The sequence below is a fragment of the Gracilinanus agilis genome, chromosome 3, assembly GCF_016433145.1.
Source record: "Gracilinanus agilis isolate LMUSP501 chromosome 3, AgileGrace, whole genome shotgun sequence".
NCBI classification, from domain to species: Eukaryota; Metazoa; Chordata; class Mammalia; order Didelphimorphia; family Didelphidae; genus Gracilinanus; species Gracilinanus agilis.
The window spans coordinates 457,578,575-457,606,156 of record NC_058132.1 but is presented as its reverse complement, the minus strand read 5'-3'; the positions used below and the strand labels follow the sequence as shown (position 1 = coordinate 457,606,156).

Here is a 27,582-nt window from a genome sequence, read left to right as displayed (position 1 = left end):
CATGCCCACAGAGAGCACTCTGTGTGCCATCTTTGGCACCTATGCCATAGGCTCACCATCACTGGCCTAGAATAAATGTTAAATAACTCAGGTTGTTTGTGATAACTTAGCAATTCAGCTAATTCTTAGTCACTCTCACCAAAAATTCTCCATCTCTTTCCTTTTCTCTTTGCCTACCTTTTTCTTCTCTCCTACTGCTTTATTTTCTCACTCTTCTCTCCCCTCCTCTCTTTCTCCCCTTCCCTATATCCTGGGATTTAGGTCTACTCATCACTTTTGAAATCATGCCTTAACTCTACTGATACTCAGACATTGATTGTTGATAACCTCTCAATCTAGAATCAATTTCAATAAATCTATGAACACAAGTAAGGGTAACTTACCAATGTATGTCCTAGTCTGTCACACAGGAGGAGAAGGATAAAAGCCCATAATAACTCACTCAGAAGCAAAGCTTCATTCAAGAAGTGCTTAATAGGCATCTCCCATGTGCCAAGCATTTTATAGGTGCTACAAAGAAAAAATCAAAACAGTTTCTGGCCACAAGAAGCTTATATTGGGTGAAACTTGGAAGCAGGATTGAAAGAGGAACAGCAAATACATAGATGAGCAAATATGAAATTAATACAAAAAATAGAGTAATTCTCAGAGAAAGAAGGATAAGAGGGAGGAAGACAATGGTCAATTCTGCTGAGTATTTTTGTCCCCATTTGATAAGGAGACTAAGGTCATGCTTCTTAATATCCATGTTATAGTAAAAGGGGTATACCCTACATGGTATCCATCACCAGTGTTCTAGGCCCCATTTCTTAAGCTAATCCAGTGATTCTGACTCACAGGTTAGAATACAATGGAATACTTATGGATCATAAAATAAAACAAAAAGTCATTTTACTAAAATATAAAAATATAAGAGGATATAATTTCTAAAATTAAAAAAATACTAATTCAAACAAACACTTCTTTTCCCTATCCCTGCATACAACATTCAATAAACAACATTAGAGGGACAACTAGGTAGCACAGTCCGTAGAGAATAAGACCTGGAGACAGGAGGACTTAGGTTCAAATCTAACCTCAGAGGCTTCCTAGCTGTGCGACCATGGGCAGGTCACTTAGCCCTACTCATCTGTCTTAGAATTGATACTGAGACAGAAGGTAAGAGTTAAAAACAATTAAGTCAGAAAGGCATTCACCCTAGGCAGCAAGATCTTTATTGAACCTCCTCAAAACTAATTTATCTGGGGGCAGCTGGGTGGCTCAGTGGATTGAGAGCCAGGCCTAAAGATGGGAGGTCCTAGGTTCAAATCTGGCCTCAGGCATTTCCTAGATGCGAGACCCTGGGAAAGTCACTTAACTTCCATTGCCTAGTCCTTATTCCTCTTCTGCTTGGAACTAATACGTGTTAGTGATTCTAAAGCAAAAGGTAAGGATTTAAAAAAAAAACTAATTGATCATAGTCTGGGTCTTTCATACATTAAGGGACAAAGAAACTAAGCTAGTAATTGACGTAATCAAATTCCATATATGCTCCACTCCTTCTTAAAGGAAAACAGGGGGCACTCCAACTACAATCATGTATTAATGGAATATGATTCAACTCTTCAGAGTCTACTCACTTCTGACTTTCTGGACTTTCTCAGTATACCTTTTCTTTCCCTTTTTCTCAGCTTCCATTTTGTATTATCTTTCTTCATTAGAAAGTAAGCTACTCTGAAAAACCTGAAAAAACATATGAATTCATGCAAAGTAAAGTGAGCAGAACCATGAGAACAGTGTATACAGAAATCCTGCACAATGATCAACTGGGAAGGACTAAACTATTATTAGCAAAACTAGGTTCCAAGATAACCCTAACGGATTCATAAAAAGAAAAACAGATTTTTTTTAAAACCCACTGTACATAGCCAAAGAAGGAACTGTTGGAATCTGGTTACAGATCAAAGGATGTCATCTTTTACTGTATTTCCTTCATGAGATATATATATATATATATATATATATGTCTTTAGTCATGACATGAATAATATGGAAATACGTATTGCACAAAAGCACTAATATAGCCTATATCAGATTACTACTTCCCTGCTGAAGGAAGGAGGGAAGAAAAAAATATAAATCACAATTGTCAAAAATGTTTTTTACATGTAATTGAAAAAAATTTAATTAAAAAAAATTTTAAAAGAAAAAAGCTCTTGAGAACAGAGATTGTTTTTCTCTCTGATTGTATTTGTATCCCCACATCTTATCACAGTGCTTTAGTGCACAGTAAGAACTTAATAAATGCTTAGTGATTTGACTCAACTTGAACAGTATAATAACTAAGCTTGAGAGATGAATTACCCAACCTGTTGTTTGGTGACTTTTTTTCCCATGTGAAATGGAATATACCTATACATTTTCATTGGGTTGATTCCATGAGGGTGAGGGAGATTTTGTATTTCCTTCTTTTTTTTTTTTTCTTTCCTCATTTTTCAAAAAACAGAACACTGAGTTTCAAAGTTTTCCTGGCTTCATAACTGTCTTCAAACATCACAGGCTTGAGTCATAATATTGAAATCTGAAAAGTTTGAAGCAAAAACAAATCCAATTATGAATTATCAAAGCATGAATAAGGCAGCTGAAAAAAGTTGCCTGTCTGGACGAAAATACTGTTTATGCTCCATTTATCTAAACCACCACCAACACAATTTTGCCCAGCTTGCTGAAACAATCAGCCCTGAGATTAAAAGCAAGCACGAAAAATTTCAACCCAAAAGATAATTTTAAAAGATGTCATGACTGAAAATTAGACCCTGAGTAATAAGAGCATTGATTTTAGGACAACAGTTAGCAAGTACCCTTTAAATTACTTTGTCCAGGAAAAAGTCACACATGACTGATTCCCATACTTTGATTTAATAAAGATGGTGAACCTAGGATAACAATAAACTAATGCTGTTCATCTTTATTTTTCAAAGCATCTGCTCTAATTGCAGAGTAGAAATGATGAAATCAGAGAAAAATAATTGAAGATCATTCCTCTCACTTACCTTGTGACCGCACACATAGACACAGAGAGATGGAGAATATAGGTGATTACTTGAATAATTTAAGCAAAATCCCCCACAACTGAGAAGAGGGAGAGTGGGGAAGTCTCTGTGATCTAAAATGACTTTTAAATTGACCAAAAATGGTGAAAGCACGCTTATTGAGATTACTTTCAGCAATGATCATACTGAATTCTACAATATTTTTAAAGAAATGTAGTCGGATTGTTCTTGGAGGATTCAAAAAACTGGAGTTAACAGAGTTTTAAGGGGCCTACTTAAATGAATGAGTAAGAATAACAAGCCAGGTGTTCTATCTATAATGTACCAGCAGTATCAAAAGATATATATACTTCGGGTAGATCCCTGCAGAAGAACTATGGAAGGTTGTGAATAAGTCATGAAGAAAAAGAAAGCATATATGAATTGAGTTGCAATGCGTATGACTAGACAGAGTATTCAAAGGATCAAGTGCTCATTCAGACTTTCAAAAGTCACTTATAAAATGCTATGTGTTGTGCTCTTCTAGGGAAATGATCGAAAGATAAGTAATAATGACTTGTCCCCCTCCCCCATAGAACCTAAAACCAATAGAGGACTACATGACACAGATAAGTGTAAACTAAAGTTTCTGAAGTACCTTAGTTCTATGAAGTCATATCATGGAAAAATCCCTTCTGTCAGAGAGGAATCAGGAGAGGTTTGATGGAGGAGGGCTACATCTGAGCTGGGAACAGGACCACAAGGGAAACAAGGAATGGCATTCCAAGTGTTTGAGAACAAAGGAACAGCATAAGCAAAGACAGGTAGGGAAGCATGATTTGTGCTCATAGGACGGAAAGTCATGCTCTAAACATCTTCATATGCTCATGAAAAGATGCCATAATATTTAGGCGATGTTTTAGTTAGCAAGATGAGGAAAGTGCTTTGTAAACCATAAAGCACCACTCTGAGTGAATTATTATTACTAGTATTACTCTTCCACTTGTGCTAAAAGGCTTGGCATATTCCAAAACGAGACCTTTTCTGCACATGACATTAAGTTAGAAATATCGTGTTCTATGTTGGGGTTACAAAATCCTAGCTATTTAAGCTAAGACCAGCTGTGCATAGCAAAAAGTAAAATAGAGAATGATGTTATGCTCTGAAATTCTGTTCTGGTCCCAGATAATTTAGTTCTTGAATTGATTTATTTTAATACTCCATCATCCATATTGGCAATCTCATATTGTGTAAATTCACTGGATAATTGCCAGTCCTCCACTCCACTTAGCGCTAGATAGATTGGGCCTGACACGAGGCCTGGATTATTTGGGAATGAAATCAAATGTAATTGTACAATTCCACAAGAAGATTCTTCTACCTGATCCTCAACCAAAGGCAAAGAAATGGACAGTATTTTAGCTTCAGGACGCCTTGATCTAATTTTAGGTATTGGTTACATGGTTCAGTGAATTAGATTCCTTCTTCATAGTTCACTGGGTGGGGATTTCCACAGAAACCACAGCTTCAGAAATATTTTGAAAGATACTGGAGGTCCCTGACTAACAAAGATACAGGATTTTTAAAAGCTAAAAAAATCCTTTAAAATCCAAGCCCCTTCCCTCATTTTACTTTTTAATGAAATGTCTCTAATCCAGCATCGATGTGGCTTTGGGGAAATCGCCTCATTTCTCTAAGCCTCAGTTTCCCCATCTCTAAAATGAAAGGATTAGCCCATTCTGACTACTATAGGAAATATATAAAACATTACTAGACCACTTTATAGGGTATCTGGAGGCAAGTCTTTATAACTGTAAGTTGGAGAGAAGGCACTTATCTACATTTATACCTCAAGTTCTTGCTGGTGGTAGCTTCACATATCCTACTATATCCAGACCTCACAATGAACATCGGAACCAGAAACCCTGGAGGATTTGAAATTTTTCCCTCTAGAACTCATACTCTATGGCCTCACTCTGTTTAATGGGGGTTTCTTCAACTGGCCTACTACACAGGTGTCAAATTTTAAGCCTGAAGAAAAAAAATTTAGAAAGAAAAGGAAAAAGGCTGCCAGCCTCAAGGTACCTGCAAAACTTCTGAGTGGGGCAGAGTCAAATAAAAATGTAATTGGGAAATGTTTAACAAAATAAAAATATAATATAACATGAGTAATATTTATCTGTAGTTGTCTAAATCAGTGGGCAGTCTACAGAGATCCATTTCTATTTGAGTTTGACATTCAGACTTACCACATCTATACCCTGATCCAGTCGTATTTCACTCATCCACTAACTCATCATTTTGAATGTTCTCTCCTGTCCCAATCTTCCATCACAGTTTCCATCTCTAGATCTATAAACAAATCAAATCTTTCATCAATTCTGGTAAGATTATGTCAATCTACTCCCTTAGGAGATCCATTCATTGGCCACAACTTACCATAAGAGTTCTCTCTCCTCAATAGAATATAAGTTCCTTGAGGATAAAGACTTTTTTTTGCTTTTGTACTGGTATCCCAAGGGTGAGAAAAGTGCTCTACACATTGGACTGTGAGATATAGTTGATGTTCAATCGTTCAGTCATATCAGACTCTCTGTGACCCCATAAACCAAAATACACCAGTACTATCTTAGGGGGTTTCTTGGCAGATACTGTAGTGGTTTGTCATTTCCTTCTCCAGGGGATTAAGACAAACAACTTAAGTGACCTGCCCAGACTCACACAGCTAGTAAGTATCTGAGGCCAGATTTATTCAGTTCTTCCTGACTCCATCTTTAACACATAATCCACTGAGTAACCTAGCTGTTGCATAGGAAATGCTTAACATTTTTTATACATGCTTTTGTCATTCATTGGTAGGAAGGAAATTTCTACATTGCGGATTCCCCAGAATGGTGATATCAAATTTTTAAAAACCTGGAGTCACTAAGTCCTAGAAAGTCCTAATATACAACCTGGGGATTGCATGTTAATTTAGAAAGCCACATATTAATATTATCTACATTTATTTTATTTCATTTATTTTGTTAATCTGGTTCTGATTGATTGTGAGCTACATAAGGCCTATGGGGCTGTGTGTTTGATACCTTTGACCTACACCAATAAAATAACAGATCTAGTCCAGAAAGAGAAAGAGAGAGAGAGTCTATTAGTAATATCTCCTCTCTAATTCCTCTCATCTACTAATCATTTGCAAAGTCTAAGTCAATATAGGTCTGCTGCACATGTAGGTCTAGTCTGCATACTGCATGTGCTACAGAATTATGGTTCTTGTGCTACTGAAGATAAAATGTATTAATACTTTATTTTTGTTAGTTTTTTTAAATTTATTAAAAAATTTTTCTTTTTCCCAGATTGCATGTTGATACAACTTTTGATACGTATTTTCTGGCATTTTGTAACCCATGTTCTTTCCCTCCGTCCCATCCATCTCCCCCCCCCCCCCCCCCGCCAAGAAGGCAGGTAATATGATACAGGTTGTACATACGTTATCATACAATACATATTTCCATGTTTGTCATGTTGTGAAATAAGACACAGATTATTTACACTAGAGAAAAATTCATAGAGAAAATTGTGAATGGCCTTTTCCATCATAAGTCCATTGGAGACCTCCTGGTTCCTTGTCTGATTGATAATGGTTAAGTCATTCACAGTTGATCATCATATTCTGATGTTATTGTGTACAAAGTTTTCCTGGTTTATCTCACTTCACTTTGCATCGGTTCATATAAGTCTTTCCAGGAATTATTTAATATACATTTTACTTATAAAATCTGTACAGTTTGGTTAATATAGTAGAAGGAAAATCAATTTATCTCAAAACACAGAGGGCCTAGAATGGAAAAAAAGAATCCTACAAAAACAATCACTCTTATTGAAAGTAAACTTGAAAGTACAGATGCCACAATTCTTCACTGAATATTATTCCATGAGCAAAATTTTAAAAAATTAAACCACCACCAAAAGCATCACAAAATAATCTTCCTGAAAATTATTCAACATCATTGATACTTCTGTTAAAAAAACTTTCCATATCTAAATTCCGTATAGTTCAGCATTTAATGCTCCACAATCTTTCCCCAAACTGCCTTTCCCCATTTATTTTCTTTCCTTCTTATAAATCAATGAAATTCATAATAAAGATGTAGTCCCATGCATTTTCCACTGTATCCTAGCAAAGGGCCCTTTCCATTGACTTCTTGATTCTTCCCAGCTGCTAGTGCCCACTCTTCCATAATCATTTTATATTCATTTTTTTCAATACACATGTGTGTAGCTAATTCATATATGTATATATAAAATGTTGTTTGCCTTCCCCTATCAGATTGTAAACTTCTTAAGAAGAAAGGGCAGGTGGGAAGCTAAATGTCTTGGTGAACAGAGAGCCAAGCCTACAGGTGGGAATTCCTAGGTTGAAAATTTGGCCCCAGACACTTCCTAGATGTTTGACCCAGGGCAAGTCACTTAGGCGCAATCAATTAACCTCTACCACTCTTCAGCCTTGAAAACAATACTTCATATCAATTCTAAGATAGAAGGTAAGAGGTTAAAAAAAAGATTAAGGGTAGGCTAAACCAGGGTGGTGGTGGTATTAAAGGAGAGAAGGGGACATGTATGAGTGACATTTGAAAATAAACTGGTAGTCAAAATCTGAGAAGTAAAGGACAGGACAGGGATTATTCTGCTTTTATCTTATTTTTCCACCCTTGTTAATATATGTCTTGGCGTATAGTAAGCACTTAAATGCTTGTCTGAATAATTCTGTGATTTATGAATGGTGAGGTAAAGGGAGTGATAGTTATAGCAGTATAGACAGCACTCTGAGCTGGCAGCTGGAGAAGGAAGCTATGGATTGAACTTCATTTGCATTCACCAACTATCAATCAAGAAACATTTATTAAGTACCTACTAAGTCAGACATCATACTAAGCACTGGGGCTACAAAGAGAGTGAAGGCATCCTGTGCTCAAGGAGCTTACAAACTAATGGAGGAGACAACATGCAAACAAGTACATACAAAACAAGCTACCTACAGGATGGATAGGAAATAATTAAAAGAAGGAAAGCAGTGGAATTAAGAGTTGTTAGGAGAGGATTTCTGAAGAAGGTAGGATTTTAATTGGAGGATAAAGGAAGCCAGAAAGGTCAGTAGTTACAGCAGAGGAGGGAGAGTGTTCCAGACATGGGGGATAGCCAGAGAAAATGCCTAGAGATAAAAACAGGGCATTATTCATGGAAGATCCAGGAAGCCAGTGTTACTGGATATAAAGAGTATGTGTTGGGGAATAAGATGTAAGAAGAATAGAAAGGTAAATGGGAGCTAAGTAATTAAACCAAACAACATTTTGTATTTGATCCTGGAAGCTATAATTGGAAACCTACAGGAGTTTACTGAATGGTGTAATGGTGAGGCACCAGGGATGTTAACTATTATTATTAAAATGTAACTAAATGGTTTGTGGGCTCACACTGGGTTGAAGGAGAGACAGGACCAACCAGGATTTGGAGACCAGGGTTTATTGCCAAGCTTTTAACCGTCACAGGAATGGCAGTTGGGCCAGGGCCTATGGAACCAGCAGGCAGAAGGTAAAAGTATCTAACAGTTTAATTGGGGAAATAATAATGAAGGATGGGAATAAGGGATTCTATACTTATAACCTAAGGGCAAACCACAGGGGGCAGGGAATAACTTAACTACCCTATCCTATTGACCTAAGCCAGGCAGGGCCCAAGGGAGCCACAGGGAAGGTTCCTCTAAACCTGGTTCCAGCCAGGTATGGTCAGCTCAGCTAAAGGGCCTGAGGGTGGCTTTCAATTGGGGTCTCACGATAATCCAAGGATGGTCACAGGATGCTAAAAGCCAACTCCACCAGGTGATCCAAGGTACCCAGGTAGGGAGAGAGAGTTTGCAATGCTGTCCACCAGATCCCAAACCACTTCCCCACTTGGTGCAGCTCTGCAGGTCTGTTGTCCACTGCTGAAAGCCTCCACCTCTCCGGGGGAATCTGGATGCAGTTTTCCACTAACTCTGAGATCTCCCAGGGTTAGCAACAGTTCTGTCCCAACCACTAATGGAGTCTCTCTCAGAGCACAAGCCCCACTTCCTGCTCCTTCATTCCATCTTGGAAATCTCCAGCCCTTCCTGCTAGGTCCAACACTATTACTAAATTAATTGCTAAATAACCCTCACAAGAATGGGGTATGGTGGAAGTGGGGGGGAAGGGTGTTGATATGATTAGACCTAACTTGATCTGGGTTACTCTTTTCCTCCTAACTATAGTCCACTTCTGTGTTCTCCTCATTCTGATCTTTCCATCTCCAGGACCACTCTAAGAGATCTCAATGCACTCTTTGTTTTCCTTTGCCTTTAGTCACCAGAGATACCCATCCCTCATTTCCTCCTAATTTTTGGCAAGAGAAACAAGGAGCTTGTGTGATTAAGAGTCTTCTCTTTTTTTTAAGTCTCCATGTCATTGCCACTCAGCCTCCAGAGATTTGAGTGAAAATGCGCTGGAAACAGGAGCTCTTCTGTGAGCATACACACACATTTTAGACCAGAAATTTTCTATGCTCCATCATCTCTATTCACGGTGTTTCTAGGGGATAGTCTTAATTAGAGTTACATTCTTAATAAAAATAAGAAATACATTTATATAAGTTTACATGTATTAGTTGCAGCTCTACAACCACTCTGTAATGTCTATTTTACAGATGAGGAAAATAAAGCTTGGAGAGATCAACTGGCTTATTCATGATTCCATAGCTGTTACACCTTAGTGGTGAGGATTTTAATTCAGGTCCCTGTTGCTCCCAGTCTCACACTATCTATTATATCAAGTTTTCACTCACATAACACTTTTGCATTCATATATTATATTATCTCATTTGCTCTTTACCATAACTCCATGAGTTAAGTATGGCAAATTAGAAACACAGAATCCCTAGAAAATGAGTTATTTTGATTTCACAGAAGTCTTCTTTCCTTCACTATCTCAGAAGCTCACTAATGTCTAATGAATGGACAACTATTGTCACTCGTGAAGGTCCCTACCACCAGCTTGAACCCATCACATTTGTGTAGTTTAGAGTAAGGAGAATCTGGACTCAGGTAATAAAGGGCATTATAAGCTCCCACCTTCCATACCTTGTCCCCCGAAAGCATAAGAAAAGATTAATTCCCTCAAATAGCACAACAGGAATGAATTTTCTACCTCTACTTTGCTCCCTTACTGATTTAGCTTGGATATATATGACATAGAAACATAGAAATAGGATATTCTTGTCCCCTCCACAACAAAGGTAGGAGGAGTCTCCATTGTTCTCCACTATTCCTGGAAATGAGGAAATGAGCACTTAAGGTCCCAATGCCCACCCCCCTACACGATGTTTCTTGAGAATATGTCCTAGGATTGAGCTTATTGAATAGTTTCCAAATTAAAGAAAGAAATCAAGGATTTCCTTTTCCTCCTATCTTGGCCCTTGAAATGTAGTTTTTAAATGATTAAAGATAAAGGGACAATGATACCAGGGTTGGAGGTGGGGGAACCACACTAATGGAAAAAAATAAAAAATATACTGGAAGACACAAAGACTGTTTTCTATCCTTGAAAGCCTGCCTCTTTTTTGCAGTCTATGTGGAGGTGAAAGAAAGAACTGCCATTTGCTGTTCTCCCCTGACTCCCACTCTTATTCTTCTTTACATATCAAATTGTGGTATTAGGTTAAAAATATGAGGCATGAATAATCAGCTTACTCATCAACCCAGGGTGGTAAGGTTGAGAGGTAGCTGTAGCTTTGCATGAGGGACCTTATAAGGAATGAATCCTCTGTAGTCTCCAACTCTCCTCTCTCAGTCTACTTCACAGTGGCATGGTGCCAAGCCTGAATGCTCTTCATTTATGTACAAAGGTCATACTAATGATCTACCAACTATCACCAAAGCTCTTTGAATCTGTTTTTTTAGAATGATTTGTTCCATGGCACCCACAATCTCTTGCCTCATCTCATCTCCCACCCTTCCCATTCATGCTCATTTGAGAAATAATTAGATATAAATGGCTGTTCAAAGGCTCATTTTATGATGAGGGAATGGATAAGGTTCAATAATCTTTGCTACATAAACCAAAAGTAAAATATGAGATAATTTTTATTGTCACAAAAGCTAGGTCCAGAGAAAGAGATGGAAGAAATAACATGCCTGACTATACTGTCTACCCTGTCCAAATGAGTGTCCTTTGCCAAAATAGGTCCCCAGAATATTTGGATTTCTTGAAGCCCAAGATTTGGGGGAAGAAATATTCAAATTACAACTTTACTGATGGTCTCAGCTGGTGCTGCTCCCAGTGTGTTCCCTGTTGGCCAATGACGCATCTAAGCTCAGGGAATAATTGCACAAAAATGATAGTTCAAAAGAAATCCTCATCCTTATAATGGAGCAACTTACCCAGGCCTACCAAAGGATAAAATGAATGACCCTGGCTCACTTTCTTTTCATAAACACAAACCCAGAAACATTCTTCCTCCTTGGCGGTCTTCAAGCTGAGGTTGGATGGCACCTGTTGAGTATGTTATGATGAAGATACCTTTCATTTATGGGTTGAACTAGATGGTCCTAATATGCCCTTTCAACTTGCAAATTCTGTCATTCTATGACTTAGTCATAGGACTGTCCTTGAGAAAAGGAGCTATGATGCATGGCATGTAGAAGATGCTGATGAAATTCCAAATTATTCAAAGTTGGACATGACTGAAACGACTCAACAAAAATAAAAAGTACATATGAAGTCATGTAAAACTTATTTCCATATTAGTCATGTTAAGAAAGAAAATACAAACAAAATAAAACAATAAAAATAAAGTGGAAAAAGTGTGCTTCACTTGGAAACAAGTATGATAAATAGTGTCTGACCTTTCTGGGAGGATGAAGGATGAGTGATAAGGAACAGATCTTAGACTTCTCAATTAAAAAATCATAGTCCTCTGTGTTATTCATATTATATCTCAAATCATAGCTATTTGCTACCTTGAATTACTTATGATCCTTATAGATTATATGATAATGAAGAAAGGGAAAGTTTTATTTTTCCTACCCCTAGACGACCACACATAGCACCCCATATAGAGAAGGTACTTAACAAATGCTTTCTGAATAAATGAAAGATTAAAAGTTAATGCAGTAAAAATAATATGTATTTAGTTTTTTATAGGTCCATAAGTTTTTAAAGACAGGCTAAACAAATCTTTCCATATTAGTGACATTATTTTTATAAAAGAAATAATAAAATATATACCTGAATTCTAAATCCTACTTCTTTCATTAACCTGATTTGGGAGTCTTGGCTAATCTTTAAGCAAATAATTTGTGTATTTGTGAAATAAGGAGAGAGTATAATGGGCAGACCCAAAAGTCTACTATCTGCTTAGCACTCTAAAGAATATAGGCAGATAACATTATCTCAGAGTTGTGTTCCACCTGAGAGAATCAAAGCACTGGCATCTGTGTCTGACAGGGGACATTGAATTTCAACAACTGCAATAATAAAGGTTTATTTCAAATTGTCAGCCTTTTAAATAGCTGAGAATGAAATCGGTCTTTGGCAAAGCCAGCAAGACTTTAATTATGGGTTGGAAATAAGCTTGATACGTAGTTGGAATTATTGAAATGGTTTGGAGTTCATTTCAGTAAATAAAGGAGGAAGGTAAATTATATGAATTCTATTTTGTCTCTACTCTACCTTTGATCAGTCCTCTGGAAGAAAATCAAGTCTCCTGAAAAGGAGACTTGCTTTACTGTAACTACTAATAGTCTTCCCAATCAGTAGTTGTCCAAGGAAGAGAGTGTATTCACAGCTCTTCTGAGATTGCCTTCTCAGAGCCAAGGCTTTCTTTGGGCAGTGGATAGAATGCTGGACCTGGAGTCAGAAACACTTGAGTTCAAATGTGACCTCAGATACTTGCTAGCTGTGTGACCTTGGGAAAGTCACTTAACTTCTGTTTATCTTGGTTTCCACAGGTATAAAATTGGGATAATAACAGCACCAGGGCAGTTAGATGGTACAGTAGATAGAATGCCAGGTCTGGAATCAGGAAGACCCGAGTTCAAATCTAGCCTCAGTCACTTAATAGCTATATGACCCTTGGTAGGCACTTACCCTTGTTTGCTTCAGTTTCATCATCTATAAAATGATCTGGAGAAGGAAATAGCAAAATCACTCCACTCCACTCTCATATCTTTACCAAGAAATTTTCAGATGGGATCATGAAGAATTGAATATTCCTGAAACAACTGAACAGCATTTATTATGTTGCTGTTAAATGATGGGGATGCAAAGAAGGCAAAACTCATTCTTTGGCCTTAAGGAGTTCATATGTTATTTGGGGAGATGATATACAAACAACTATGTACATTCAAGAAATATACAGTGTAAATGGGAGGCACCAGAGAAAAAGTACTAGAAATTGGAGAAAGGACTCTTTCAGAAGGTGGAATTTGAACTGAGCCTTTGAGGCTAAGGAAATCAGGAGGCAGAAGTGAAAAGGGAGAGAATTCCAGGCATTAAGGACAACCAATGAAAAGGCACAGAATAGCTGGACCATTGAATACATAGACAGGAATGAAGTAGAGGAAGAACAGAAAGGTAGGAAGGACCCAGGTAATTAAGTATTTAAAAGTCCAGAAGATGGATATTAGAAATATTAGTCAGTAAGGTTTTTTGAGTAGGGATTGTTATAGTTAGACTTGTACTTTAGGAAGATCATTTTGACAGCTGAATGGATGATAGGTTAGAATGGGAATCAACTTCAGGCAGGGAGAGCAGACAAAGAAGTGGGCTGCTGCAATAGTCCAGGAATGAGGTGATAGGTACAGTGCCAGGGGGGATGTTGTATAAGTAGAGAGAAGGGAATGTATATGAGAGGCCCTGTGGAGGTCAGAATGACAAGACTTGGTACCATATGGGATAGGGGTAATAAGTGCAAGGGATAGACTGAGAATGACACCAAGACTATGAGCCTGAGTGCTTAGGAGAATGGTGGTACCCTCAATATTAATAGGAAAGTTGGGGAAAATTGGGGGGTGTTGAAAATATAATGAATTCTCTTTAGGAAATGTTTAGTTTGAGATATCCACAAGACATCTGGTTCAAGATGTCCAACTGAAAATACAAGACTAGACAATAGAAGAAAGAAAGGATAGGGATGAATAGACCTACAAATGTTCAAAGAGATGAGAGATGAATCCAAGATCTCTAGAACTGGTTAGATCACCAAGTGAAATAATAGAGAACAATTAGAGAAGAAGGCTCAAGGAAGACCCTTGGGAACAATCTTGGGCATGACCTGGATGATGATCCAGTAAATGAAACTGAGAAGGAACTATCTGGTAGGTAGTAGGAGAAATAGAAGAGAATGATGTTATGAATATCTAAAGAGAATATCAAGGAGAACAGGATAATTGATCATGACAAAGGCTGCAGAGGAGTCAAGAAGGATGAAGACTAAAAAATGGCCGTTAACACCGGCAATTAAAAGATCTTTGGTAATTTTAGAAAGAGTGGTTTCATTTGAATGACAATGCTGGAAGCCAAACTGAAGAGGGTTTTGAGTGAGAGAAGAGGCACTGATTTTAGATGGCTTTCTCAAGGTGCTTAGTCATGAAAAGAAGACATAGAAGGCAATAGTGGGGATGATCATATCACATGAGGGGTTTTAAGGATGGAGTATTTATAGGTAATAATGAAACAGCCCATAGGAAGTTAATGAAGGTTAGAAAGAATGGGAATGAAGGAGGTGGCAATCTACTGGAGAAAATAGGATGGAATGCTCTCAAGGGTATATGTGGATGGTTTTACTTTGGCATGAAGACTCATCCATTTATTGAGAGGGTCGAAGAAGGAAATAGCGGGAAAAGACGCCTGAAATATACAATACAAAGAGGAAAGGAATATAGTGAGCACTTGACTAACGGCCCCAAATATTTTTTGAGGGAAGTATGAGGCAAGGTCCTTAGATGAGAGTGTGGGAGGGAGTTGTGTTAAGAGAAGCTTGAGGGGAGGATGAAAAGGTTTAGAAGAGGTGCTGTGATGGGTGGGAGATTGAATCATACAGGTACAAAAAAGATTACCTGGTTGCAGTGAAGGCCAAAGTGGAAATCTGTAATAGACCCATTTGGCATAGTTTCATGATTTTCTTTCCTCTCAGTTTCTTTCAGTAGCACATGAGTAGAAGCAAAGTTAGTTGACAGTAAGCCAAGCCAAGGCAAGCGAAGACTGAAGTCCTGATTGGCAAGTCCTGATTAACGATAGGATATGGGGACCAGGAACTTATGTGTAGAAGTTAGTAGGGAGTTGAACTGCTTTTCTAAGAGCTTTAGACAGGCAAAGGAAAGTATAGTCATTATAGTGATAATGGGCCTGGCAAAGAACTGAAGGATAGAGGTATACGAGTCACAGGGAGGATGAAGAAGGCTTAGGAGATTGAGACAAGGAAAGATAGAATCATGATCAAATAATGAAGTTTCAGAGTTTGTAAAAATGAAAGTAGAACTTTTGTGGAGTGATAGGAAGATCAAGAGAATCACTATTCCCAGCATTTATTAAACCTCGACTATATGCCAGTCTCTGTGCTAAGCTCTAGGAAAACAAATATGAAAAAAGGCAGTTCCTACTATTGAAGAGCTTATAGTCTAAGGAGAGAAAACAATACACAAAAGGAGACTATAAAGTCCAAGAGTGAAGGAGAATAAAGATGAGGGTACAAAGGAAAAGTCCAAAAGAGTGCAGCCTAGTAGAAAATGAAGAGATAGCCAGCCTGGCCCTCTCCTTAAAAGGAGGTTATTGAGTTCAACATTCTGTCCTCCAATCTCAGAGGGCCTGAGGGTGTTGATGAAGTTTGAAATGTTGAGGATGCCGAGAGCATGATGGGGAAACCAAAGTAGGATATCAGAGTAAGTAATAAAAACTTAGTAGATTGAGGAACTGGGAAATGGGATTTCCAGATATGAAGGCACAGTATAAACAAAACCTGAGGAATGACATGATATCAAGTGGGGATATTCAATAGATCTACCTAACTGGAAAAGGGGATTCATTTGGGGAGTCCTGGGAAATAGAGCTTCACAAGTAGAGTGGATCTAAATTGTGTCTTGAATTCCAGGAAAAGGAGTTTAGACTTGCTGCTAGAGGCAACAGGGTACCTTTATAGGCTCTTAAAAAAGAAATGACATAATCAAAGTGTAGATTAAGGAAGATTTCTGGCAACAATATACAGGTTAACTACTATAGTGCCTCCTGACCAAGGCTTTTGTGAGGATAGAATAAGATAATGTATGTAAAGTACATCATAAAATTTAAAGTGCCTTATAAATGTCAGCTATTATTATTATTAAAGTGCTTTGTAAAGCTTGAAATACTATGTAAATGTCAGATATTTTTATGAGACATGACAGTAATGTGAATGAGCTCACCAAAGGTAGGAGAATGGAGAGAGAACAAAGAGCCAAGAAAAAGAACAAAAGCTCCAGGTTCCCAGGAAGTGGTCTGGAGATGGCTAAGGATTCCAAAGACCATTTTAGGGAGTCATAAAATCAAAAGTATTTTTATTGTAATAGTAAGACATCTAATTTCCTTTTTTTGTAGTTTTTTTAAACCCTTACCTTCTGGTTGGAATCAATACTGTGTATCAGTTCCAAGGCAGAAGAGTGGTAAGGGCTACATAATAGGGGTTAAGTGACTTGCCCAGGGTCCCATAGCTAAGACATGTCTGAGGCTAGATTTGAACCTAGGATCTTCCTAGGCCTGTTTCTCAATCCACTGAACCTCCTAGCTGCCCCTCTATCTAATTTCTAATACAGTATGTATGGATAGATATAATCCACATAAACAAAAGGTTTTAGAGGGAAAGACCTTCTAGGGGGTGATGGCTAACAGTCTCAGTGGATAGAGAGCCAAGTCTAGAAACAAAAAAGTCCTGGATTCAAATCTCACCTCGGATATTTCCTAACTATGTGACCCTGGACAAGTCACTTAACCCCAATTGTCTAGCCCTTAACACTTTTCTGCTTTGGAACCAATACTTGGCATTGATTCTGAAGATAAGAATTTTTAAAAAATAATAATATTTAAGAGTTGGACATAGCTAATGTGAGAATTTCTCTTGGATAAGCCTATTTGTTAAAATTTATTACATATTTATAACAAATCCTATGTGTTGTTTTATTATGTTACATATATAAAAATAAATACCTGTGCTTTCACCAGAAAAAAGAACCATTAAAAAAAGTGTAACAAGGTCATCAGTTTTAAGAGTTTGAGAACCACAGATGTAAACAAAAAGTGGAAAGTTTCAGAAAGAGTGGGAGGAATGTATTTGAACATTCTTAACTTTACACTCTGGTGAACAGGTAACGAATACATTCATGAGTCAAGGAAAAGATACATTAATAAATGAATAGGCCAATGCTAATTTTGCAGACCACAATAGAATTTTGGAAGATCTAAAGATTTCTTTCAATCACTTGCAAATCACTAAGATGATTAAGGAAGAGGTCACATAAAGATGATATTTTTTTAAGACCATGTTATGGGGCAGATAAGGGGTTCAGTGGCTAGAAAACCAGGTCTGGTTATGGGAGGTACTGGGTTCAAATATGGCCTCAGACACTTCCTAGTGTGACCCTGAGCAAGTCACTTAACTCCAACTGCCTACCCCTTACCTCTCTCCTCCCTTGGAACCAATATTAAGTACTGATTCTAAGACAAAAGGTAAGGGTCTAAAAAATGTATTATTGAAGAGTTTGAGCTAAATTTTTCCAGAAACTGGATATGTCTAAGCAACATGGACTATGGTAAAGGAGAGTATCCATTTTTACTCTGAGTGGCATACACAGGAATATAATATTTTCATACTAAGGCACTAAGGAAACAGATGCCCCAACAACCCTGATAAATGCATAGTACGAATTACATACTTAACATTAAGCCCTTTTTTTCTAGGAATATGTCCACAATTCTGAAGCAACTCAGTGACTAAAAAAATGACTAAGACAGAGTGAAGATTTATTTATGAGCCACTAAAAAAAAGAACTAAATATATGCTCAGCATAATGATGAATATGGGAATTTAGGGAAAAGGTTTACAAATAGTTGAGAGATATTAACACTCGGCAGGGAGAAGATGGATTTCGTCAACTTTATTAGACATAGTTCTTAACTCTCATATGTATATCTTGGCTTTGACAAACTTTTCTCATTAAGTATTAAAACATTTAGAGACCATTTGAATAATACAAAACTGTGGGGACTGTGATTGGTAGAGTGTCATCATCCCAGGGCTAACAGAATTGCTACAAAGGATGGGACATAATAAAGGCTCTAACCTCAAGATAAATTATGGTTTTGAATGGAAAGAAATATTCTAGAATACTTAATGTGCAATTTAAAGTGATAAAACTGAGTCAGGTTAATAATCCTGCAATGGACACCTCAAAGATTATTAGGTCATAATGGGAAACAGCATGATAAAATTAAATTATCTGAATTATAGTACAATTATAACTAGAACTTAAGTTTAAGAACTGTAATACAAAATTAGTTAGACGAGAATGGGTAGATACATATGTTTCAGAGAGGCAAGGACTTCAATTGCTCCAAATATATCATATGGTTTCTTCTTATCATCATATAATTGAAACATAATGCTTTATGAATAGAAAGTACTTTCACATATACTACTTTTGATCTCATGAAGTAGCCAGTAGAAAGTATTATTATCCTCATTTTATAATTGAGGAAACTGAGTTTCAGAGAGATTATTAAATATACTAAATCTTTTTATCTTGCACCCACTACTATGTCTCACAAATAAATCAAGATTAACTAAATGCAGGAAAACTGTGTATGTGTATAAATACATATATATATATATATATGTATATACATATATATATATATGCACATCTTCCTCCCCACCAAAAAATAATTTGTCTAAGCATGTATGCAGACACTGGAAGTTTGGATAGACATTAGTTTTTATCTGTAAATCTTTACCTTCTTTGGGTCCCAATTTTCCCGAGTTCCCTTTGGCTTTTATAGCAAGTGGGATTGTAGAATCATAGATTTAGAACTAGAAGGAAACTGGGAAATCTTTTAGTCTAATGTCCTCATATTACAGATGAAGAAACTGCAGTTCGTAAAGGTTAAGTAACTTGCCAGGCTCATTATTAGTAAACCTGATGAACACTAGCAAGATTCAAACCATTGTTTGTTCATTTCAGGCTGGCCCTGTCTCATAGATCTGATAAAATTATAGTAGTTGATCCATTTCAAGTAAATAAATCTATATTAAGCAATCCAGTGTTTTTGTATATGTAAAAACACTGAGTTCATTAATATGGCTAATATTAATAGTAGGCATTCAATAAATGATTTTTGACAGGGGTGCAAAATATTAGTGGCCAGCAAAAATAAAAAGATGAGCAAGACACAATCTTTAATCCTCAAGGAGTTAGGACAGAGATATGTCATATATTTAAGTAAATTTAATCCTAAATAGAACATGGTAAATTCCTGATAAGAGAGAGAGATGCAAAGAGCACTATGTGAGTGCTGGGGAAGGAAGAGAATTCTTGACTGAGGATGATAAAGAGATGGTATCTGAGCTTGATAAAGGAGGTGGTTTTGAGCTTTGACTGGAAGGATGTATAGAATTTCTACTGAAAGATGGTTTTGGAGCAGATTTTTAGGCTAACAAGCAAGATTTAGAATATATCACTATTTGAGATTTAAATGTATTTGGATTATAAGATAAAGGTGAAGGTGTAAGCTTCATGACTTTGGAGTCCAGAACATGAAATATATGGATTTCTAACATGCTGAGAAAAATGTTTGATATCTATTCTTAAAGGAAAGATAAAACATTCTTTTGTTCAGAAAATTCTTATTCCTGTCTTCTTTTAGGTATCCTATGTAAAAGCTATAGACATCTGGATGGCAGTATGTCTCCTGTTTGTGTTTGCTGCCTTATTGGAATATGCAGCTGTTAACTTTGTTTCAAGACAACACAAGGAGTTCCTGAGGCTCAGGAGAAGACAAAAGAGACAAAACAAGGTACAGTAATGGGTACAGGCAGGTAAAGTCGAATGGAAAATTTGTATTATGCAGGTAATTCCATATCCATTCCTTGCAAAGAAAAGACAATTATCACTATTTCCACACTGCTACTGAACCAGTATTAAAAGTTATAGTGACCTAATTTGTTCACATTAGTTGCATTCATATATGTTCTTCACTACTTTCTCTTTCCATGCAAATAGTCAAATAGCTCAGTTTTCAAACCTACCAGTTTTGTCATTGTGTAAAAGTCATCCTAGTATGGACATCACATGCATTGAATCTATTATAATTAGGCTTGTCTTGTAAGTCAGCATTTCTTTAATCTGAAGATGTATATAAAAATCATACATTCATGAACTATACCTAGTTATTAGTGCATACCATTGAAATTTGTAACTCAAATTATTAAAAGTTGATTCACCATCAGATGGAGTAGATGAATTTCATTTATTCTTCATTTCCTAGACATACCTTAAGATAATCACAACCCTTAGCATAGAAAATATTTAGTATCAGATTTCTACTCCATGGACAACTAAGTCCATATACCATTGTTGGACAATTTTCTAATCAATCCAAAAAAGGTATTGATGAGTAGAACCTCTTAGAACTACAAATCCTACAGTTGCATCTATTCTCCCACTGAATAGATGAAGGACAACTAAATGCTTCCCATTAAAAATCTGTGTGCTGTAAACATTTGGATTTGGGGCTGAATTTTAGTAATGGGCATGTTCTAAGTTGCTATCTCTTATAATGTGCACATCGACTTGCATATATACCAAAGGGTTGCCTATAAACCTATCTTATGCCTATGGGTATGGCAAAATAGGGCCCAGAAAACCATTTTGGGCCCTTGTCTCATCTATTTGCTGGCCTTCAAGTTAACTTAATGCCACTACAATAACCTACAAATAAAAGGTAAGTACTTTTTTCTTTTTCAAAACCACAATGCTAGGTTCTAGCTTTTTTCTGTTTTCTCTTCTTTTCTGAGAGTATATCCTTCTCCCATTTAACTCCCTTTGATTCACTATAAAATCTCTATCCAAATATAAAACTGTTATATTACATGGACAATTTCAAGGTACAACTTGTATCAATTCTAATAAATCCAGAGTCATAACAAAAGTAATGTTAGTGTGGTTCTTACCTGAAATACACAAAACTAAGGAGTCATAAGAGGTATATAATTATATATTGATTATTCCAAGTTTGATATACCTTTAGGAGAGGGGATAACATTTTATGTTCCTGCTTCAAACACAAAATTGGCCAGCAATAATTATAGAAAAATATGATGTGACTATATATAGAGCTCAATTACCAACTCAAAATTTAAAGAGAAATATATACAAAAAATGAAATCAAAGCAGCCAACTAAGTATGAGTAGAAAAAAAATGCCAAAAGCCTAAATGAACTTTGGCTCTTTCTAAATGCTAATCACAACCAGAAGTCTATATGGTAGGCAAGAAGAAGATCAAAGTAAGAACAGAATCTCTATTTGGGGTAATTTGAGTAATGACAATGGTCAACAGTAAGAAGACGAAGTTACTCATATATATATATTCTCTGTCAAGGCCAATAATCTTCAAAACGGAAAGACTAAAACAAAATACTTGAACAGAGTATTGAAATGCAAGTGAAACCATGCTAAAGAAGTTCTTAATCCTCTTTGAGTCCAAGTCACGGGGACAGACAAAGCCAAAGGCAAATCATAACACAAAGTGCTGAAATAATTTGTGAATGTAATTATTGAGGCACTAAAGATGATATTTGAAAAAGAGTTATGAGAACTTTCACAGAACTATCACTTTTCAAAAAGAAGGTTGATTCTTGAAACTATAGGTTATTGGGCTTTTCACAAGAGCTGGCAAAATTCTAGAACCTTTATTAAAGGAACGTTTTGGGAACATAGAAACAGAAGCAAATATCATCAAAAGCCAATATGGATTTATTGAGAACAAATGATGCCAAACTAATGAAATCTAATAACCATTTTTGACATGGTCACTTGATTAACAGAACAAAAAATTACATAAATGTGACATTCTTTAGTAAGACAGTTGACAATTCTCTCATGACAGTTTTGCAGACAATATGAAGAAATATAACTTAGGAGTTAATATAAATGGAGTTTAGAAAGAACTTGACTATCAGACCAAAAGATAGATCAAAGTCAAATTAGAAATCTGATTAATAGAATGTCACAGATCTCTATGTTGGGCCCTATTTGGTTCTACATTGTTATAAATTACTTGGACAAAGGAAAAGATGACATGCTTATCAAATATGTAGGTGATGTGAATCTAGATTGGATAGCTATTATGTCTGATGATACAACTGGCATTAAAAAACAATATAGATGTTCTAGAGCAATAGGCCAAATCTAATCAAATAGAATTTAATTATGCAAATGTAAAGAACTCTGGAAATTAGTTTTGCAAGAACAGGATAAAGGAGAAGGACATTTTCATGTAAAAAGACCTAAGGGATTTAGTAGATATCAAAACTCAATATCAGTCAATAGAGTGATGGGTCATCCAACTCTCTCCCAAAAGACAAAAACACAAAGAAATCAAAGATTGCCTTAACAGTGTAATGATCAGAATGAAGTTTATATTCCTGTTGTCTTCTGTCCTGCTTAATAAAATTATAATTGATGGTATATTCGTTATTGTATATATACCATAATCACAATAACCCTGTGAGGCAGGATCCCAGATTTACAGCTGGAAAGGACCTTAGAGGTGATTTTTCTCTCTGGTGAGAGAATTTAGGTCCTAAGAGACTTACTCGTGGTCACATAGCTAGCAAGTAGTATAGCTAGCAAGATTAGAAATCTACATTTCTCTTTACTCCAGATCCAATTTCCTTGCTAATGTACCAAACTACCTCAAATAGGTAGACTGCATCTGTATTGTATTCATTTCCAGATGCCACATTTGGGAAGTGGCATTGACCAGCTTGAGCACATCCAGAAAAGAAAGTCGGAATATCAGGGGGTCTTGAAACCATGCCATATGAGGATCATTTGAATAATCTAGGAGTTAATCGATCTAAAGAAGAGAAAATTTAGGTGTTGGGAAGAGGGCTTGCCATTAGGTATTTGAGGTGATATATCTGTCATCTGGAAGAGAGAGCAATAATTACAATGATAATAATAGTTAATATTTATATTGCATTTTAAGGTTTTCGAAGGGCTTTACAATTATTATCTCATTGTATCTTCACAACTCTAGGAAGAGGGGTGCTATTATTATCTTGATTTTACATTTAGGGAAACTGAGTCAATAAAGGTTAAATGATCTACCCAGAGTCACATAACTAGCAAGTATCTCAGGCAGGATTTGAAATTCAGGTTTCCCTGATTTCAACTCCAGAGTCAGTGCACCACCTAGCTGCCTTATTTTGCTCAACTGCAGTAGACAGAAACAGGAGCATTGAGTGGAGGTTTCTGAAAGACAAATTTTAGTAATATCATGAAGAAAAACTTCCTAACATTTAGGTCTATCTATTTTTGCTACACTATCAGTTACTTGAAGGCATGGACCACTTTGTATTTCCCCCTTCTCCCAAGAACCTAGTACAGTACTCTGGGAAGTAATAACTTTTGGTTGAATTTTAGTAAATCTATGACTTCCCACTTTCTACTCAAGCTAATTTGTATATAAAGCTCTGTGAGAATTCTGTATTATCTAAGGATCTTTTTGACCTTACAACTCAGTCTTTCTCCATAGGTCTAGCTCCTATCTCAAACTACCTCCAGGACCTCTCCCCTTTAACTTATCAACCCCCAAATGAAACCTGTCATTTAAAATCCTCAAAATCCTCTTCTTCCCTTTGACTTCCCTAATTCTCTTACCAACATTCAACCTCTCCCATATTTCAAATTGTAGTGTTTTCTTTGACTCTTTTCTCTCCATTTCCTCCAATGATCAGTCAACAACTTCTATCACTTCTATATCCAAATATTCACATCCATCATTACCATACCCCTATTCCCATTACCATCCCAGTAGCTTTTACAGGCTCTCATTAAGCCCACCTAGACTATTGAAATAATATATATGCCCAAAGGGCCATAAAACTGTGTCTACCCTTTGACCCAGAAATACATAACTAGGCATGAAACCCAAAGATATCAGAGATGAGGGGAAAGGACCTATATAACTATACAAAAATATTTAAAACTTTAAAACTAACATCTCTGTGCTGGCAAAAAATTGGAAACTGAAGAGATATCCATTAAGTGGAAAGTGGCTGAATAAATTGTTGAATATGATTGTAATGGAATAAAATTGTGCCATAAAAAATGATGAACAGGGATGATCACAAAAGAACTTGGAGAGACTTATATGAAGTGATACAGTGAAATGAGTAGTGTCAGGAGAATGTTGTGCACAATAGCAGCAATAATGTAAAATGATCAGCTGTGAATAACTTAATTATTATCACAATGCAAGGATTCAACATGGTATATCCACAGGTATAGAAGAACTGACAGAGTCTAAATGCAGACAGAAATATGTTGTTTTTCACTTCATTCCCTTCAGGAGCTTTTTCTTGTACAAGTAGCATGTTTTCCTTCACAATATGACAAACATGGAAATAGATATTGTGTGATAACACATGTATAATCTCTATCATATTACCTGCTGTCTCAGGGAGGGGGAAAAGATGGAAGAGAAAGAGAACATGGAACAAAAAATACCAGAAAATGATTAAGAAAACTGCATCTACATGTAAAAGAAATCTATAATAGATCATAAGAAATCTATAATAGATCTAAAGCTGGAAAGGACCTCAGAAACCATATAGTTCATCACCTTCAGATTTCATAGATGAGGAAACTGAGATTCTGAGTAATTAACTCACTTTTCCAAGATCAAACATGTATCAATGAGCAAAAGTAAGATTTGAGCCTGGGTCTTCTATTTTCAAAACTAGTTCTCTTTCCACAGTATCAGGTTCCCTCCTTATCTAGTCTCCTCTGCTACATCATCCTTGATTCATGTCTCATTGTCGCTGCCAGGCTTATTTTCCTTATCACCAATTGGGTAACTTTAGTCCTCTACTTAAAACCTATCAATGAATCCTTATTGCTCTTCAAGTAAAATTAATTGTTTAGTCAAATATTCAGGGCCTGAAACAACTGACTAAAACTACCTTTCCAACCTCATATAAAACTTCTGTTGCTGTTGTTCAGCCATTTTCTGTCATATCTGACTCTTCATGATACCTTCTTTATGCAGTTTTCTTGGCAAAGACTCTGACGTGGTTTGCCATTTCTTTCTCCAGAGCCTTTTTCAGAAGAGGAAACTGAGGCAAATAGTTAAATATCTTGCCCAGGGTCAGTTTCTGAGGGCAGATTTGAACTCGGGAAGAAGAGTCTCCTTGATTCTGGACACAGCACATTATCCATGGTGCCACCTATCTGCCCATCTCACATTGCTCTCTTCTATGTACTTAGAAGAGCAAGTTACTTGCAGTTCCCAAACATAGCCCCAGAGCTTTCCGGACTCTGTGCTTTTATTTGTATTGTTCCTTATGCCTGGATGCTCTCCCTGTTATGCTGTTCCACTCTCCTTTGAATTCTTGCTCATCTTTGAAATCCAAATAAAATACTATCAGTCAACAAAAAGTCATTTACATTAAGATTTATGCAAGATAAATATTGACTGAGAGAACACGAGTCAACATTTACCTTGAAGTTGAAAAACCTTGATGTCCATTGAACAATCAAGTTAAGATATGGAATTTTATTTCCTATGTCAGTCTTCTTCGGTTGACAGAACTCACTAGGTTGATTTACATTGCTTATCTTTATGAGATAAATAATAGAAACAAACTGTCAGATTTATTTGATCCTGTTTTTCTCATAACAGAGAGGAGCAACCCCAAATCATTCACAGAATCACAAAAGCACTAGAAGGGACCTCAAAGATCATCTATTCCAACTTGTACCTCTCTTACTCTGGCTACAAATATCCAGTCACTAAGTTTTATCAATTATTTCTTTGAAATTTTTTCTTATATTCATCTCTTCTTCACTCTTTCTATCCACATCCTTGACTCAGACCTTTATGATTTTGTGCCTGAACTACTGCAACAATTTTTAACTGGTAACATTTCTTCTCTTCTCTCTCTTATAATCGACCGTAAACACTCCTATATATTAATCTTCCTAAATTTTAGGACCAATTTTAGATCACATCCTTTCTCAAACAAATCACTTCCCTGCTCAAAAGCTATCCATTGCTCTTCAATATTTGCAGCAATTTTTAACTTACCCAGAAATTCAAAAATTATATGGCATCATCAGCAGAAAGGGTATAAAAAGGCCTATAAAATAGTGGCAGGTAAGGGTGGAGAAGGTCGACGGGGAAGGAAGGTCGAGGGGGAAAGAAGCATTTAAGAGCCCATTAAGCACCAGGCTTTGTGCTGAGTTAAAAATATTATTTCATTTGATCCTTACAATATCCTTTGTAGGTAGGTACTATTACTATTCCTATTTTACAGTTAAGGAAACTGAGGCAAACAAAGTTTATTTGATCTGTACAAAGTCACCCAGTTTGTAACTGTCTGAGACTGAATTCAACTCAAGTCATTCAGACTCCTGGCTCTATGCACTTCAACAAGCTGCCCATGGGTAGATATTTGTGGGGTCTTTCATTATTAATAAAAATATCATTCAACAGCTGTTTTAGCAAGAACTTATCTGCAGAGTCTAAAAATACGTTGCTTACCCTGAACCCTGAACATAAATTTGATATTATACTTGAATTATTCTTCAAATTATTTTTAATTTTAAAAAAATTTTACTTAATTTTTTCAATAACCAGTCCTAACCCTAAAAGCCTGGCAAAGGTACTTCTACCTTTCAAGCCTCTACTTATATACTGATATATCAAAGAATTATAAAATGTTAAGGCTCACATGGACTTTAAAGATTATGTAGGAACATTGAAAACCAGAGAAGTTAAAGGACAAACAGCACATTAAGAGTAGAACTCAATAGCTTCTCTCTTTCTAGGTTCTCCATCTCTTTTCCTGTTGATCCAGGAATAGCACTACTAGGTCTGTAACCCAAAGAGATAAAAAAAAAGGGGAAAGGACATACTTCTACAAAAAAATTTTATAGCTGCTCTTTTTTAAATTAATTTTTTTAATTTTAGAATATTTTTTCATGGTAACCTGATTTATGCTTTCTCTCTCCCTTCTTCTCCACTGGTTTATACGTGCCTTAATATTCAAAAACCATTTCCATATTATTCATATTTGTTTTTTAAACATTTATTAATATTCATTTTTAACCTGTTTACATACTTTATGCCCCTACTTTCCCCTTCACCCCCTGCTCCCCCCCCACCCATGGCCAACACACATTTCCACTGGTTGTAACATGTGTCCTTGTTCAGGGTCTATTTCCAAATTGTTGTTAGTTGCATTGGTGTGGTAG

At 36.4% G+C, this 27,582-nt stretch overlaps 1 protein-coding gene across 1 annotated transcript in view; it reads left to right on the top strand.

Annotated features, from left to right (window-relative positions):
- The window catches only part of GLRA2 (glycine receptor alpha 2), a 232,275-nt gene that overhangs the window by 147,585 nt on the left and 57,108 nt on the right, over positions 1–27,582 (top strand). Inside the window, exon 7 of the mRNA XM_044669267.1 lies at positions 19,967–20,116. Coding sequence (XP_044525202.1) covers positions 19,967–20,116 — 150 coding nt within the window. The remainder of the gene's footprint in view (positions 1–19,966; positions 20,117–27,582) is intronic.